Raw genomic sequence first — 18,544 nt, forward strand, 5'->3', positions numbered from 1 at the left:
TAATCAGCCTTACTTTAGATCATGGGTACTCACAAACTTTCTGTCGGGGGCCAAAATTACAGTGTGGTTTGTGGCCGAGGGCCGCACTGGTAGGGGTGGGTTCAGTGGGGGCGGGATCATTGGGGGGCGGAGATCTTCTGGTTCCTTCCCCAAGAAAGAGGACTCCAGCACAGAGCTGTACTGCATGTCAATTAGTTCCATCTCAGCTTGTGCCCTTTTCAAACCAAGAAGTTCAACAGCTTCAAGATTCCTTGCACTAACCATCCATGGGTTTTCTACAAGCCTGAAAATTGGGGTGAGAACTCTAAACTGAGAGAATTTCCTCCAGATACGCACACAGATTGAGACTGAACAACATTTCATGAGCTTTTTCAACCCTCTGTGTTAAAGCCTGCAACTTAGGAAAGTGTGTAAGATCACCATCGTTCATCTGCTCTCGGAACAGCTCGAGTTTACTTTCAAAGGAGTTTATGGCACTCATCATTGAGGACAGAAGTTTCTGTCTACCTTGAAGTGCCAGATTGAGAGAGTTTAAATGTGAAAAGATGTCACACAGAAAATGGAGCATGGGGAGCCATTGCAAGTCATATAATTCTGGGAAGGACTGCCCTCGACTGATTACAAATTGTTCAATTTCTGGTAGCAAAGCAATAAATCTTTCTAGCACCCTACCTTTGCTCAACCACCTAACTTCAGTATGCAACAACAGGTCTCCATATTCACTTTCGGCATCCCTCAGCAATAATTTAAAAAGTCTGTGGTTGAGTGCTTTTGCTCGAATAAAATTAACAATTCTCACAACTTGCTTCATAACATCATTTAGTTGTCCTTGTTTTATTTTCGGGCATAATGCTTCCTGATGGATTATGCAATGATAATCAATTAAAGTCGATGATTTAAGTTTTTTTCTTAACAGAGATACAAAGCCCTTCTCATGTCCAATCATGGAGAGTGCCCCATCTGTAGTAATACTTACAAGATTGTTCAATGGCAGGTGATGAGATTCAAAGAAATTACACATGCTGGCCAACACACCCTCTCCTCTTGTGTGACCATGCAATGGCAAAAGGCAGAGGAGCTCTTCCTTTGGAATGATATCTTGTTCCAAATACCTCACCCAAATCATTAACTGAACCACATCACCTACATCTGCTGACTCATCAACAGCAATACTAAAGAAAGGGGACGGCTTGACTGCATTGATGACCTGTGCTAGAACATTGTCACCCATTGACTCGATTTACATGTGCATGTGGAATCTGACAGCTGTAATGCACCCATTTCCTTCATAATGTTGGATTTATTAGGATAGTTGGCAAATAAAATGTCTGCTGCCGAGAGAAAACACTTCTCAACCAGCTCTGCGTCTGTAAATGGCTTTTTATGTTTTGCAAGCAAGTAGCAAATTTGGAAGGATGCCTCGATTACAGCCTCAGATTCTTTCATCTGGCACAGAAAGAGCTTTTGTTGGGATAGAAGGGCTTGCTTTAGTGATGCCACCTTCGCAGAACGCGGTTTTGAGGACATTGGAAAGTTTTCTGTGAAGTCAGAATGACGTGTATTATAGTGCCACTCCAGGTTATATCTGTTGAGCACATTAACCTTTTCTTTGCATAGGAGACAAGTAGCTTTATCTTTTGGACATTCCACAAAAAGATATTCTTCTTCCCACGAAGCATAGAACACCCTGTGTTTACTCTGTATGGATCTGGGTCTTTTGCAAGACTTTGTTACCGGGCTGTATGCCATTTCTTTTGGGTTCTTTATGAACACTGCAGGAAAACAGGATTTGTGCTCACAACCAATGGCACGACCCCGTCTCATGACCGATGGCACGACCCCGTCTCTCGACCGATGGCACGACCCCGTCTTAAATACAGAGCTCTTTCACAAACCAACGAGGTGACACAGGAGAGCTGCTATGTGGGGGGGAAACATGTTTGAAAATAAAATTTGTGTTAAAAAATGTAAATGTCCACATTGAGTGTTTACTTCTCACTGCATGTTTTGACAGTGCCCTATGTGCACATATTTAGATTCATTTGTGCATTCAAGCTTATAATTAGTGCTTCACAAATATAACATCTTGGTATCACATTTCTCATGTACAGCCATCCCTACTTGAGAGCATTAGTGAAATGAAGAAAGAAAACATGAGACCACCCTTTCTTAATAAATTAAGTTTACATTTTTACAGTGAATCCACTACCTCAAATGCCTTTCCATATTACCCAGACAGGTGAAGTAGTAGCTAAGCAAAATATCCTGCCACTTGCAATAGTGAACTGAAGTCTAGAGGCCCTGGCAGGCCACATATGGTAGAGAGGGCCCTGCACTTTGGCAGTCGTTGGGGCAGAGAGTCCTGCCCTCTGGCAGTCGCTAAGGAAGAGGCGTTACTTCCCTGCAAAATTCCTCTGCAGAAGTGAAACTATGTGCCAGATCTGCCACTTGTTCATGCAGAGCAGTGCAGCAAATGCGCTGCATGAAAAGGAGAGGAGAAGAGTGCCATATTTACAGAAATATGACACTCTCCTCCCCATTCCCTAGCACTAGTGCTGAAATCACCAACCGTGCGCCAGACAGACACATTTGCGCCATAGTGCAAGGTTGTCTATGTGAGTCTACCATAGGTTTTGTACTTGGGTGAAACCCTTCCAGTACAAAAGACTATGCATAAGCTGACTTTAACTCTTTCCCCTCTTTGTATCTGTGCTGTAAAGTGCATCCCACATGCAAAGTCGGAAAAGGAAGGAGAAATGAAAGCATTTCTCCTTCGTTTCACCTACTTCAAAAGGGCGAAGTTTTCTGATGCTAAACCCTGTCTACTTTATTTAGTAAATATGGTTTAGCATCAGAAACCTTGGGTGGTTGCATGTGAACGCCCAAGTTCCACCCATGGTGCACCCCCTTCGGCGCTCAGTAACCTAAAGCAGTGCTAACTGCTTAATTATATAGCCACCACACCTTTCAGGGACCCCTCACTTTTTTCATCCCACTTACAGCCCTGGTATGCAGAGCAACAGGGCAAGAAGACACGCTCTGCACCCACCCATGGGATCCCTGGTCTCCTTCAAAGGGAGATTGGAGGTGTATCGGGAAAGACACTGACACTGTGGGAAGAGACACCCCAGACTCTTAACGGGGCCTACATCCTGCTTCATAAGTGCAATAAAATGAATGCTCAAACAATAGCTCCAAATCTGGGCTCTGAATAAACAAAGAAAAAAATGTAGGGGACAGTAAAGACGCTGAAAATAAACAAAATGTGAAGTATGACCTTAGTAAAAAAAAATAAAAAAAACTTATACACTTCTGATAAAAGCATTACTTCCGCAACTACTCATCAAATAGCAGTATTTCTCTACTATAAACAGACACGCAACAGAACCTCAAAATATATTTTTCGATCGAACTACGGTGATATATACACATAACTGACAGATCGCCTGGTTACAGGGCTTTCAGTGGGATTAAAAACCTGGGGGTTCTCTCAAAGGGCCATGACCGATGAAGTTAAGGGCCTGGCTTAAAAACATATAAACAAAAATCTGTGCTTAGCATAGTGTGCCACCCTACAGGTATTTAGTTTGTCATTGTATCCAGATATATCAGAAACAACTAGTAACATTATACCTGCAACAAGCCAGGACTATTGGCTTTGCCAATGGTTGTTAGTTGCATAAGATAAATAACCAACAACTATGGCTTTGTTGTATATAAAGTATAATCTTGAAAATGCTTCAGTTCTGAAAAGATGACTGTGAAAGAGCTAAAACCAGATTATTTGAAATTATATCAGAATCTTTTGAGCAGTGATGCTGCTACTGAGAGGAGATTTTTTTTTTCGCCCTAAGGGCGAAAATGGAGACCCCGATAGTTGTTAGTTGCATAAGATAAATAAGCAACAACTACGGCTTTTTTGTTTGTAATATATAAAATTGAAAATGGTTCAGTTCTGATGAAACTGTGAAAGAACTAAAAACCAACCAATTTGGAATTACATCTGCTGTTGAGTTGAAAAATTGTGAGTCTCCTGCCTGAATCGGGTCTATGAGCATGTATGAAAGGCAGCATATCTTTGAATGACAGAAGCTATTGCCTAAATTTACTTAGAGTTTAGCTTTCCAAAGACCTGTGGAATATGTGTATTCATAAATCTAGATTTAATCGGTAGCACCACTTTGCCAACACCTGGCTATAATTGGGGCACTTAAAAAGACAATTCATTTCTAATCTGCTTGCCTTGGCCCGAAGGTATCAAGTTATTTTTAGCAGATTTGTTTCTTCCTCCACAGGATATTGCATGGTGTAGGAACAAGCCAAGTGACTCTGATTTGTGAGTTTGTATCCAGAGTCTCTCTTTAAGCTGCTTTCGGCTGTGATTGGTCTCATGAAGGAACAATGTGGTGCATAGTGTAACTGTAAGGCGTTTTACTTTTAGCTGTTGCTGTGTTCCTGATTGAATGTGATGAGCGTATCCAAAACATCACAAGGTGTTTGTTACTTGTAAGTAATTTATGTAGCTTTAAAAGCGCGTCAAACCACTGGTGAAGGGGAAAGGAAAGACCCCAAGACAAGCAAAAATGCACTCTGAAGACAGAATGAATGGACGCAAAGAACCTTATGAATATAATACTCTCTGACAAAATGCTTTGTCTTGTGGGTAGTTGACCGTTCGTGTCTGGTTCGTGGGGTAGGAAGAAGATGGGATGAGGTAAGGGAGCCAGGCTCCGAACGTGCCTTGTGGGTTGGTATCCGTGGGTGTGTGGTTTGCTGAACACGAAGTGGGTGGAGGGGAATGGGACTGTAAGGGAGTTAGACAGGTGCTGAAGGTGCATTCTGGGTAGTTATCCTGGGGGAGGGGGCTCTAGTTTGTTGAATCAGATGTGCAGCCAAACATGGGAGAGAGGCAGACATGGGGCAGTAGTGACTGGTATGCTGAACAGGAAAAGAGTGGCATACACCAGTCACCCTTTCTGTCTTGCAGTGCTCAAGGCCGTAGGTGTGTGATGACTGCACAGGTTTAAAATCTCACACTTTAATTGAGTTGAAAACCAACACTTATTGTAATTTAAGTTCACGAAGCAGCAGCATTCACCTGCAGCTATGGATATTCAAACCTAGGACAGAGATCCCCGTTCTGCTTTGTAAAGACCATCTGACGGTTGAGCCCTGATGTGGTAAGGAATTCCAAGTCACCTCGCTATGTTTCTCGGAACATAGCCAGCACCTGGACCACCAAAAGCCCTGCCTGTTAACTCGGGGAGAACAAACTCACATAAAAAGCAAATTCAGCCGATCACTAACACACAATTGGTCACAGAATGCGGCAAGAGCACCATCTACTGTCGCATGCACCTGAATAAATATGCAAAACCTTGCAATAAATCGAAAAGAAACACATGCATAAAAGCCCCCTCGAAAATCCCGAAAGATATCTTTACATTTTGTGTCAAACCCCGAAAGATATCTTTACATTTTGTGTCGGTGCATTAACAAGGAGGTGTTAAAACAGAGAACCATAAAAATGGGGGACCAGCAATAACAATGATGGCATTGGCATGCACTTACTGCTTTCTGAGGCGAGGTGAGGCGGCAATTGGTGCCACGGGGCAGTGAATCTCAGCTCCGTTTCAGTTGCGCACACACTGCTTCTGCGGCGCTGGGGTGAGTCCGACGTAGGTGGGCGAGGATAAGGGCAGGTAGAGAAAGGCAGCAACTTGCGTGCTTTCTTTTAAAAGCCTCACCTGCCGCGACGCAAGCCTATGATGTCACAGTGGCAGATGAGGGCGGGGGCCGCAGGTGAGCATGTCAGACACTAATTGTCTGCGCATGCCCCTTTGACCTTTTCTCGGCCCCCGAGGAATCATCACAGCAGTAATGGCGCCAAGTCTGTGACTGTTGTTGTTTTCCATGGGGGCCGCAAGGAGAGGTCTGGCGGGCCGCAAGTGGCCCGCGGGCCATACTTTGAGTATCGCCGCTTTAGATTGATCATTATCAGTTTCCTTGTGGATGGGTTGTCTGCATGCTAGTAACTCCTGTCTATCCTTGGTTTTCACCTTCTCAACTGCTCCATGGAATAACCTATTGCCATAGCCCCGTTTTGAAAATCTCTTCAGGGACTCTTTTTTGGCTTTGTGGTAATCATCTGGGCGGGAACAGTTTTGTTTGAGTCTCAACCACTCCCCGTATGGTATGCTGTTAATTACATTTCGGGGATGTTGGCTCCAAGAATGTAAAACTGTATTCCCTGCCGTAGGTTTGCGATAGAGCTTGGTACATAGCTTATTGTTTGCCACAAAGACTAGAAGATATAAAAATTGAACTTCTCTTTCACTGATTTTGCTCGTGAATTTGAAATTGAACTCATTATTATTCAAAAACCTGATATAGTCCTCTGCCATTTTGAGAGTACCCCTCCAGACAATAAACAGGTAGTCTATGTATCTAGTCCACAGGGCTATCTTATCTAGCCAGGATTCATTCTCCTCCACCCAGGCCACGTGCTTCTCCCACCAGCCCAGGAAAAGGTTCGCGTAGCTGGGGCGAAGCACGTGCCCATGGCGGTCCCCTGTGTCTGTAAATACAGTTGACCTGCAAAAAGGAAGATGTTATTGTGTAGACAAAACAATACAATTTGCAACAACATTTTGTTGTGTTCTTGGAATTTCAGTGCTCTTGTTTTGAGGAATTTCCAAAGCAAACAAGCCATGTGAATGTACAATGCTGGTATAGAGGCTTGTGATATCAAGCGTGATCAATATTAGGTCGTTGTCCCAAGTGATACTTTGGATTTGACAGATAAAATCAATGGTGTCCAGAAGAAAAGAACTTAGGTCCTTCACTATAAGAAGGAAAAAGAATCAACATAAATGGAAGCTTTCTCCAATAAGCTCCCTTTAGAGGACATAATTGGACGGCCTGGGAGTTGTTCATGCTCTTCTGCACTTTTGGCAGGTGATAAAACGTCGGCAAGACCGGACAGTCAATCTTCATAAATTGCATTTAATTTTCTTCCACGATTCCCTTTGATCTCCATTCTTGCAGGAGATCGTAGAAAGCCCCAACACTCCTGTTGTAGTCCTCTCTCCTGATTTGTGAATAACTATTGGTATCACCAGTATTGGTATTGCGTTAAAATTATAAAATAAATCATCTTTAAGATTACGGCCAGAGTGCGCATCGTTCTTGAACTGTGTTTTGTTGTATTACGTGAGTTTGTCCTCGCGGCTGCTGCACCCGCTGTGTTGAGAGCGGGGGAATCAACGAACAACGTGAAAGGATATTTATATATATATTTTTTTGTATTTTTCAGAAAATGTTCCCAATCTCCATTATGAAAAAGGTAACCAGCACTCGAAGTCTAAGAGATTAAACCTGTTTAATGTGTCAGGTCATCTAAAGCACTAGAAAACTAGAGAGTCACGTTTCGGCACTTTCACTGCCTTTTCAATCTAGGGCACGCCATTTTAGTTCTCTATTTAAACATTTTTTTAAAAGAAGTAAACATAATGTATTTCCCCAAACAGCAGAATAATACATTAATAGGAACACAAATTCATCATGACAGCATTAAAACATAACAGATTAATGTGGCTTCTGAGTATGTATGTCAACAACAGTTACACTCAAAATTAGTTTAATTAAACAACAACATCCAGCCAGTGCCACTGAGCACTGTACACATAGTCAATAAAGTTTAATTTGAGCAAAATGTCCCAATTTGCATTTTGCTGGCACACAAGAAAACTGGACTGGAATGCTTCCTGAGTCCTGTCCTGCTGCACAGAAATTTCAATTAGTTTGGATAAAAATGTAAGCACTTGATTCCTTATTTGTTAAACACTAAAAGAGACTTTTAAAATAACTTGAGCATAAAAGTGCCTCCTTCCATACCCATACGCGGACTCCTATCGCATACACCATGTCTGAGTCCTCGAGGGACACTCTGTCCCTGTCATCCTGAAATAATCAAACTCTGTTTTCAGACTCCCTTGTATATGCTTCATATTGGAGTACTCACATACATAGCTGCCAAGGTTGCAGATTGCTATGTGTGACATTTTCATAAGTTCAGTGTAATTATGAGTGACATTCAATGACTATGAGTGACACTTTCTCACGAGCAAAATCAAGCAATGAAGACGAGGAAAGCATATCATATATGTACTTTAGCACATAAACAGGTAAGAGCTGTCAGCCAGCCTGTCAATCACAGAGAGAGAGAATAAAAGAGAGATGCACTCGAGAGACAATGAGTTCAGGTACCTGCAGGTTTGTTGATTGATGCTGGGCTACAGCTGTTGCTTTGGCGATAAAATATAATGTGCACTGTTATAAATAGTTTCTTGTGCATGTATTTAGCAAGAATTACTTTACAAATTACATTGCTTAACTACACTAATGCAGGTTCCAATTTTCAGTGCTACAGTGCTTCAGGATTGTGAATGCAAAAGCAGAAGAGCTAATAAAATAAAATACAGGTCTTGTTTTAAACAAATTTAGGAAACAATCACTGTACTTGGGACCACTAATCAGGAAAAACACCAACCTTTCCCTCGCAAAGCTCGAGGTTAACACATCTCACTATTCACGTCACACTATAAACTTCACAAAAAATTGTGTCACCATCATCCATGTATACATGTCAAATGCCTGCTCAAGAGACCCACGGACACCTTCAGAAGCAGTGCATTGGTTCTGGACTCCTATAACCCTCTTAACCAATTCTGACCTTGTGCCTTTGGCGCTCTTTAATTGCAGGTAGACTCTGGTCTACAAGTCTGGCAGCAGGAAGGCTCAGGCCACGAGCCACCGTGGCCCGTGGCAATTTAAGTATGCCCCCAGGCCCGCCTCCAGTGATAGCCGTCCAGGACGATGTCTCGTCCTGACTCCTGTGAGTCCCAGGCGGGGCTGTCAAGTCTCCGTCTCCCTCGGCTGCTGTAAGATATTGAATTCAGCAGGGGTAGGTAATAACAACAGATGAGCTGATAAGCCACGGGCGCACACTGCCACAGACTCTAAGTTTTACTCAGTGCTTTTAGTGACACCTGTCACACAACATAGACGTGACAATCCATTACAGTGCGGTAATGCGGAGTACAACACTGAAATGCGTTAGTCTAACGTCTGATGCGTGGGACTTGGCAGGCCTGCACATAAGCGGCACCAATTTAAAGTCGACTTAGATTCCAGTGTTCAATATGACTCCACTCGAAATCCAACTTTGAGGTCTCATGACCTCACCGCTCGGCCTATGCCTTCCCCGGTGCCCTGCTCCAAAGCAAGGGTGGCAATACTATATGAGCGGTATTTCTGTTCCGTGGTCAGCGTGGCCCAGGTCCCCTTCCCGGGTCTGTGATGGTGGCACCTCCGTAACCTGTACGTCCGTCCGTTTGCCCCCCGGTTTCTGCAGGAGGACTTTGATTTTGGTCTCCTTTTTGGCACGAGTGGACGTCTTTTAGCACTCTCTGGTGTGTGCTAAGCGGCACCGAGGCCGTTCCCAACTCCCTAGGTAATATCTGCTCTTGGGTGCGTGCAATTAGACAACCACCAAGGGGCCTCATGGCCTGTGTGCCCCTCTACTGGCCTGTCTCTGACGACCCGGCCGCCAATCAGTTTTGCACACTAAATAGGCCCTGGTTGTGTGAGGCCTCTGTGATTTCCAGGCCTATCTGTGCTCAACCTTCGGGGGAATCTAAAATGGCGGCTCACTCAGAGCCAGCTGTGTCTATCTGGCCCTCCAATGGGTGCACGTCCAATTGCCTTCCCTTCCTGTTGCCTCTAGATTAGGTGCTTGGAGGGAACTTGTCCCTCTCCTCCCAGGGGCCGTGTGGCACTTAAGCTTCAGGTCTGTGTGCGCCTCGCAGGGGGTGGATCACCACGAGCTGCCCCCACCCATCCTCCCGTGTGCAGCTCTGCCGTGGGGCAAGTCCTTGAAATGTTGGGCCCAATACTCCTGCAACCTGGTGATTGGGGCCTGTACCACGACTCCCACCGCTGCAGACACCTTACTTGTCAGCGTTTGGCCTCCGGGTTGGGCAACACTAGGGAAAGTTTTGGATCTTGTAGAGGTGAAATTTACAATTTCCACTCTAGTCTGTGCAACAGTAGGGAAAATGTAGGATTTCAGAGGGTGAAATGTACTATTCCCAATCCAAACAGCACAACAGTAGTTAAGGTGTTGGACTTTGGAGGAGTAAAATGTACTATTCCCCCTCCAGTCTGTGCAACAGTAAGGAAAGCGTTGGGTTTTTGAGGAGAGAAATTTGCTATTCCCTCTCCAGTCCGTGCAACAGTAGGGAAAGCGTTTGATTTCGGAGCGGTACATTTTCTATTCCCACTCCATTCTGTGTAACAGTAGGGGAAATGCTGGATTTCGGAGGGGTGGAATTTACTATTTCCACTCCAAACAGCCCCACACATTAGAGAAAGTGTTCCCCCTCAATTCTGTGCAACAGTAGGACAAGCATTGGATTTCAGGGGGGTGAAAGTTACCATTCCCATTCCAGTCAGTGCAACAGTATGGAAAGTGTTGGACTTTGTAGGGGTAAAATATACTGTTGAAACGACAGTCTGTGCAACAGTAGGGAAAGCGTTGGATTTCAGAGGGGTGAAATCTACTATTCCCACTCCAAAGAGTGCAACAGTATGGAAATTGTCAAATTGCAAAGAGGTTGATTTTGCTATTCCTACCGCAGTCTAAACAAGAGTAGGGAAAGTTATTCACTTCAAACACATATTAAAAATTAAATTCCTTATATATTTTTTTATTAATTAATATATATATGTAATAAAAAATAAAAAGTAATCAATTTACATGATTCCTATTTATTAAAATAATGAATTCTGAATTTTTAAACAATTGTTATTCAGTTAATTGTTATTCAGCTAATAATTAACTAACATCCCACCCCAATACCTCTACAAACCTAGCAGCATGTACCTAAAGTATAACTTAAAAAATAAGAATTCCATTATTTACATGTTTAAAATCACTTGAATAATTAATCAGCAAGTAATAATGAATTCTTAATTAATTATTACTTAATTAACTTTCGGGCAAGACCCTTACAAACCCAGCCTCCTGCAATTAAAATATTAGTACAGTAAATAAATATTTCATATTTTACATAATTAACTAATTAACTAATAATAAATGATTAATTCACTTCTCACCCTAGACCAGTACAAATCTAGCAGCCCACAACTGCAATACATATAAGTAAAATAAATCAATATTCCATAAATTGCGTAATTGAAATCATTTTAACAATTAACAATTAATAATGAATTGTTCATTAATTATTACTTAATTTACTTCCCACTCTAGCCCCTACAAACCCAACAAACAACTACAACACTATAAATTACTATAAAAAAATGAAATAACAAATTTTAAATCACTTAAAATTACAAGCTATATTTTTTAAAAAGAAATAGCCTTTAGATAAACAATGGTAACACATAACATTAATATATCAATTAAAACATGTGTAAATTATTTAAAAAAATATTTGTGGCGGGCGTGGCCAACATGGCAGTGGTGACGGGCACTCCCTGAGCTTGCTCCGCATGGGCCCTTTGTTAATCCTTCAAATATGCTGTCGCGACCCATGACTCCCCTGTTCTGCTGACTCCCCATCTCCCCCATCCACAAGAACATCGAAGGGTGAAATTATCTGGCGACCAAAGCCGGGAGAATATGAGACAGACTTTGCGGCGTGCAGTCCGTGATGGAAAGGTTGCAGGGGAGGAGCCTCGAGCGAGAGTCGCCCCCCTTTCTCAGTAAATGGTGACCCTGGTGGGGGCCCGCATGGGTGGAATTAGGAAATTGGGGGTCCCCAGTTGGGTAACACCCACGGAGCTCCCCGAACTTCTGGAGCTCGCAAAGACCGGCTGCCTGTGTGCCGCCCCGGTGCTCTTGGGCATGGATTTGCCCACATAGTCATGCTGGGGGTGGTGCTTCAGCCCCAGACGGATGGCCAGGTGCTCTCTTGTGGACTTGATCCTGCGCTTTTCATCACAGCAGGACCCCCCCTTTGCAGTGCTGAGTGATCCCAGCGGGGCTCATGATGCCCGGACCACGGAAGGTGGAAGGCGTTGGTAGTGTATGGCGGCCAGCCCCACCTGAAGTATGTTGAGGGGCGGGTGCTGCACCCGGAGCATGATGGGGAGCACAGTGCTGCAGTTTGGCCCTCTCCCACATCTCCCCCCATTGCTGAGACCTACTGGAGTGCAAGCAGGATGCTTGGTGGGCCTGTGTGACTCAGGTGAGTCTGGGGGCAGCCTAACCGATGGGATGGCACCACAGGCCTGGGCCCTGACCCTAAGGGGTCAAGCTGAGGCTGGTGGGAAGAAATAAACAGGTCGACATAAGTGTGTGGGGCCTGCTACTTGAAGCCCAGGGATAGCAAGCTGTGGCGATATTGCGGTGGAGGCCGGGGGGGGGGGGCGCCCCTAGATCACTGGTGAGATCGCACCGGATGGTGAGGGATAGAAAGAAAAGCCTTTCTTGTAAGGTGTCCACTGAGATGGTTACTTGCTTGGATTGATGCTGGACTGAAGGCTTCTTGGAGGCTTCTGCCTAGTGGGTGGTGATCTGGGGAGACTGTAAGACTGTCCTCTGTCTACCTAGATGGAGTTCAGAGGTAATGGACTGAGCTCCTCACTCCTGGTTTGCAGATGCATCCCCCAGCCCCCTACCAGGGTCATAGTCTGGGCCAGCTGGGGACCAACAGATGGGCCCACTCGTGTCATAACAGACTGGGGCTGGAGAACTGAATAAGAGTGGCGGCGGTCTCCCCTCCACTGTACCGGGCTGCATGGAAATGAAGTCCTGCGCTGGACCTCCGGGTTATGTATTGGCCTGCACCCATCACAGACGGTGGGGGGCGTGACACTTCACTATCCATACCCTGGCCTGTGGCAAAGAGCCAAAGCCTACCCGACAGGGAAGGATGGATCACTACACCAAAGTGGTAATGCCCAGAGCAGGGGAAGCTCTGCCTGTGGAGTCTGACATCGTGGCCCTTCTCCTGGCTATTTGATCTTCGAGAGTGGCTTTAGAGGGGATAGTGGGGGAGGGGAGCTTTTTCTCCTGTGCCAAGACCTCTCTAATGTGGCCGAGAGAGTCACCATAGTAGAGACTATGATATATGAGCTGGAAGATATGGACCAAAGTCTTCAATACGACGTCACAGAGGCACGAGCCACAACCAAGGAGGTGGTGTGGAGGCTTGAAGATACTGAAAACCGGCCTGTAGAAATAACCTTCGGTTTGTTGGATTTCCCGAGGAGGTTGACGGCTCAAACATGCAATGATTTCTGAATGGATGGCTGCAACATATCCTGCTACAAGTCAAGCTCTTTCCTAGTTTCATCACTGAACAAGACCACCGGGCGCTGGGTGGCAGGCCGCTACGGGTGGTACCTCCGAGGCCAGTGATAGCCCTCTTTCTAAACTTTCAAGACAGGAACATGATCCTTACTGAGGTGCATAAATTGGGGAAGGTGTGCCGTGAAAGTCCTAAAATCATGATAGTCCCGGATTACAACAGGGAGTTCCACTGGCAGTGGTGCACATTCGACTCAGTGAAGACTAAATTGCGAAGACTCCAACTGCAATACATGCTGCTATTCCCCGCCAAACTGAAGGTCCTATATCAGGGGAAATTGCTCTTCTTCTAGAAACCTGAAGAGGCTTGGAAAGGGCTGGAGGAGCGGCCCAGACTGCGATGGAATGGGGAGGGGAACCCTGACCAGAGGCCCGATAGAGGGGAAAGAGCTAGACCCAGTAATAAACTTCGGATCCGGAGGAGAGCGCACCTCTCACACTGGAGGAATGAGACTACGCCATGGAGCCAGAGAGGCCCCAAGCAAAATCCAGAGTCTCTTCAGACTCGGAAAATGATGATTTTGCAACTCTTAAAAATAGCAAGATGGCAGATCTAGAGGAGGGCTCTACACATCGCTACACTGCTGGGGACTAGGGAACTGAATCTGAGACCCCCCCATTCTCTTGCGGTTGCTATAACACATCTAGAACATGAATCTGAAACCCCTCTGACGCCACTGTCTCTTGTCTGACTTCAGCATCTTAGTCATGTGTCTAGCATTAATACCTTGGGCCCTGGAAGAGACTGCTACATGCCCTACAGTGGACGACTCAGCGATTAAATACTGGTCCTCTGTTTGTTTGTGAATATGAAGCCACTGCTTCCAGGGGTGGTTGGTTTCAATTGAGTGAAAGAGTGTTAGGGTATTGAATTTGTGGGTGGGGGAGGTGGGCTACAGACCTCTCAAATTCCCTGTCGAATAGCTTGATATTACTTTATGGGGTTATACACTCACATGGGGGTGGGGTTTACACGTTCAGGGGAAGCTACAGTTCGGGATGCAACACCACAGACACATCAGCCTATGCCTGGTCCCAGCGAGGGTGGCACGCACCATAATGTTCCACAGTAAATGAATGGGTGACATCTCCCTCTTGGATTGCTGAAGTTACATTGACTATGCCACTGTTAGACACCAAGACTCTCTTGGTCCTTTCATGGAATGTTAATGGCCCCTGCGACAAGATTAGGAGAGTCCTGGTAGCCCATTACATTACAAACACAAAGAGATGATGGACGGAGCGCTGAAGCTTTTCAGACACTCGCCCCCAGTCACAGACCTGGGTTGAATCCATCATCGTTATTTAGCTCACTTTGCCACCCCAGTTCAGACACAGCTATATGTAAATCAGTCTTGACCCTGTGTCTCATGGGAAAAGTCCAGCCCAAACTGCCAAGCCATGTCTTCCCTGGACCGGAAACAAGCATCCTGGGACCGGTTTCGGGTTAACAGCCCTCAACAGCCAGGCTAGCTTGTATCCAGTGTCAAAGTGAGCAAGGGACCCACGTCTGGGCATACCCTGGCAACTTAGGGCTGGACTGTTCCCATGAGGCACAGGGTCAAGACTGATTTGCATACAGCTGTGTCTGAAATGGGGTGGCGAAGTGAGCTAAAGAACAATGATGGATTCAACCCAGACCTGTGACTGGGGGTGAGTGTCTGAAAAGTTTCAACGCTCCATCCATCACCTCCATGTGTTCGCTTTGTTCGCCCTTAGTTGGCAGTGTATGCCCAGACGTGGGTCCCTTGCTCACTTTGCCACTGGATTCAAGCTAGCCTGGCTGATGAGGGCGGTTAGCCCAAAACCGGTCCCAGGATGCTTGTTTCCAGTCCAGGGACGACATGGCTTGGCTGTTCGGGCTGGACTGTTCTCATGAGGCACGGGTTAAGACTGATTTGCATATAGCTGTGTCTGAAATGGGGTGGCGAAGTGAGCTAAAGAACGATTGTTAGAATCCGGGTTCTCTGGTTGGCACAGGTAGGTACTTGTGACAAGCAGGGAACCTTTCCTCTAGTCAGGATAAGGGGTTACACTCCTAAAATAACCCCTGCTCACCCTCTAGGTAGCTTGGCACGAGCAGTCAAGGCTTATCTCAGAGCGTTATAGGTTAAGCATTTGTGAACACATACAGTAACCAAGTGACAACACTACAAATGGACACCACACAGGTTTTTATATTAAAAATAAGGATTCTTTATATAGAGTTACCACAAGACCATTAAACGACAAAAATACACAATACTGTTACTTTAGATGGTAGAAGTTTGCTTAGTTCTCTTGAGTTCTTAAATGCGACACTTTAAGTCAATGTACCTTAGATGCAGCACGCAGGGCAACGAAAGTGTTGCAAAGATGCTGATGCGATGAAGTTTTTGGTGCAAAGAAATAATGACGTGAAGATCTTCCAGATTCGTTACGCTTCTCCGATGTTGCAAGAAGGCTCGACTCGATGCGTCGGCTGCAGCAGCGTCACCCCTTTACGCGATGCGACGACAGCGGCCTTGGCAGTGGCACTCTTCTCCGACGTTTGCGAGACGCTTCCGCTCGATGAGATGCTGCAGTGGCGTCACCCCTTTACGCGATGCGACGCCTGCAGCTCCGACGGTTGCACGCTTCTCCGTGGATGCGAGGCGCTTTTCTTGATGCGGTGCAATGCGACAACTACGATGGCTGCAATGGCGACACGCTTCTTCCTCGATGCGAGACTCTTCTCTTGATGCGGTGCAATGCTTCAGCTACGATGGCTGCGATGGCGACACGCTTCTTCGGCGTTGCGAGACACTTCCGGAATGATGCGAGACGCTTCAGCTCGATGCGATGCTGCAGCGGCGACACCCTTTGCGAGATGCGAGGACAACAGCTCCGACGGCGGCCTGCTTCTCCTTGGAGATCTTTTAAGCACAAGTTGAATTAAAGTCTTTGTAGTCTTTTCTCCTCTCCTTTCAGCAGCAAGGCAACCACTGCAGGCCAATCCCCCAGGTCAGGGACAGTACTCCTCCTTACAGCTTTCCCAGTTCCTTCTCCTCAGGCAGAGGTTCTTCTTGTCAAGCAGGATCTAATTTCTTGGGAGCAGGGTCCCAATACTTATACCCCTAATTCCTTTGTTCCTCTGGGGTAGAGGGGCCTTTGCCCAGTCCAAACCAGTTCTCGAGCACTTTGTTGACATGGCTCTGCCTTTCTATTCAGGGTGCAGGGCAGAGACATCAGTCGCTCCACAGGAGGTGGAGCCAGCATTGTGGTGGCAGAGCACAGCCCTATTCAGAGTCCAGGTGCACTCCTCCCACCCATCTGGATGTCAATCTCTCTATTCACCACCAGGCTACCTAGCCCTGCCCCTCTGGGTTTCCCCAGCCCTGTCAATCACACAAACCAGACAGGCAGATACACATCATAGCAGAGGTGGGCTGAAATGGTTAGGCAAGCAAATACCAACTTTCTAAAAGTGGTATTTGCAAACACAGAATATTAAAATAAACTTTACTAAAAGATGTATTTTATTATTCTGAGTTCAGGCATACTAAACTCGATTTTCTACCATGTTCGCCGGGTCTGTTAGGATCATAGGATGTAACAATTCTAACAGCCCATTCCGGCCTATGGAGAACAGGTAGCCTTACAATAGTGAAAAAGAAAATGGCTGTAATTCACTATTAGGACGTGCCACACACATCAGGGCTTGTCCTAGCTTATGCTTACAATGCACCCTGCCCTTGGGCCTACCATAGGGGTGACTAATATGAAGTTAAGGGAAGGTTTAGGGACTGGGAAGTGGGTGCACTTGCCCAGTCAGCATGACAGTACCAGACTGCACGCAGCTTCTGCAATGGCAGACCTTAGACACATTTTACTAGGCAGCTTCTGTGGGTGGCACAACCAGTGCTGCAAGCCCACCAGCAGCATTTGTATTTACAAGCCCTGGGCACTCCTGGTGCACTTTACTGGGGTCTGACAGTAAACCAAATAAGCCAATCATGGAATCCAACCAACATATACATTTTACATAGGGAGAGCATATGCACTTTAGCACTGAACCACAGTGGTAAAGTGCCCAGAGTCATAGAATAGCCAAGAACAGGTCAGAAAAAGTACAGGTGGAAGGCGAAAAGTTTAGGGACCATCCGGCCAAAAGGGCCAGGTCCAACACAACCCCCTTCCAGCCAAAACGCAGGGTAGACCAATCACTACCTTGATGGGCTTCCCTGCTGCGGGCGGTAGAACAAGGACCTGGCCCGCAACTGCAGGGGCAGACTCCAGTTCTACGCCAATCTGAACCTATTGGAATCCCTCTGTCCATACTCTCAGGGCCCACCAAGCCAATCCATGGGGAACCCTTCTCCTTACCTGTGGACACCACCTGTGCAGCCCCGAACCTTAACTGGCTCACAGGTGTGTCCCAACAGACAGACAGCCAGCAAAAGGCGACAGTGGCCACTGACAGTAGTCAGGGAGGAGACCCAGGCCGTAAGCCTCTCAGGGATCTCAAACCTCTGTGGTGCCAGGGAGCGGGGGGCAGTAGCCCCAGGTGCTTGGCACCCTTTGTCCATTCTCTCTCCTGTCAGGTCAGGCATGACATCCTGGCACTGACCCACCAGCCCCAGGCCTGTACCCGGCGGCTGGACCAAAGACTGGGGTGGCCTCTCCCACACCCGGTCCTCCTCCTTGGGGCTCTGTACCCTTCCACTTGGAGTGGTACCCCCTTCCAGAATTGCCAGGGCACCTGTGGATGGTGTCCTGCGCAATTCGCCCACCAGTTCAGGGGTTCTATCCTGCAACTGGGCATCCAGGTCAGGGGGGACACCCTGAACCTGGCCCTCCAACCTAGGGTCTAAACCCTTCAGTTGAGCGGGGGTCAGAGACGAGGACTCCCTCCCTCTGCGCCCCCTTCCAGATGGCTGTACCCTCCCACCTGGAGTGGTACACCAAGAAGACAGACTGGTATGGACACTGATTACAGATGTCCCCCCCTCCAGGTCAGACAACACCTGAACCTGGCTCTCCAAACTGGGGTCTAAACCCTCAGGCTGCACCGGGGTCAGAGGCGAGGACTTCCTCCCTCTGTACCCCCTTCCAGAGTACTGCACCCTCCCAACTGGCGTGGTACCCATAGAAGCAACATGGGTCAGGACACTGATTACAGTTGTCCCA

The 18,544-nt window shown here is 46.4% G+C and overlaps 1 protein-coding gene across 1 annotated transcript; it reads right to left on the reverse strand.

Moving 5' to 3' along the window:
- Window positions 1-304: 304 nt before the first annotated feature.
- Window positions 305-1,231, reverse strand: LOC146789421 (general transcription factor II-I repeat domain-containing protein 2A-like). The gene has a single exon (XM_085631093.1). It carries the CDS (start codon window positions 1,229-1,231, stop codon window positions 305-307), a length of 927 nt encoding a protein of 308 aa, XP_085487219.1.
- Between the last annotated feature and the right edge of the window lie 17,313 nt (window positions 1,232-18,544).

This window comes from Triturus cristatus, chromosome 10 (genome assembly GCF_964204655.1).
Source record: "Triturus cristatus chromosome 10, aTriCri1.1, whole genome shotgun sequence".
Classification (NCBI taxonomy): Eukaryota; Metazoa; Chordata; class Amphibia; order Caudata; family Salamandridae; genus Triturus; species Triturus cristatus.

Bases quoted from the DNA above. Each gene is read 5' to 3' on its own strand.
- LOC146789421 (XM_085631093.1), bottom strand. From the start codon at position 1,231: ATGGGTGACAATGTTCTAGCACAGGTCATCAATGCAGTCAAGCCGTCC.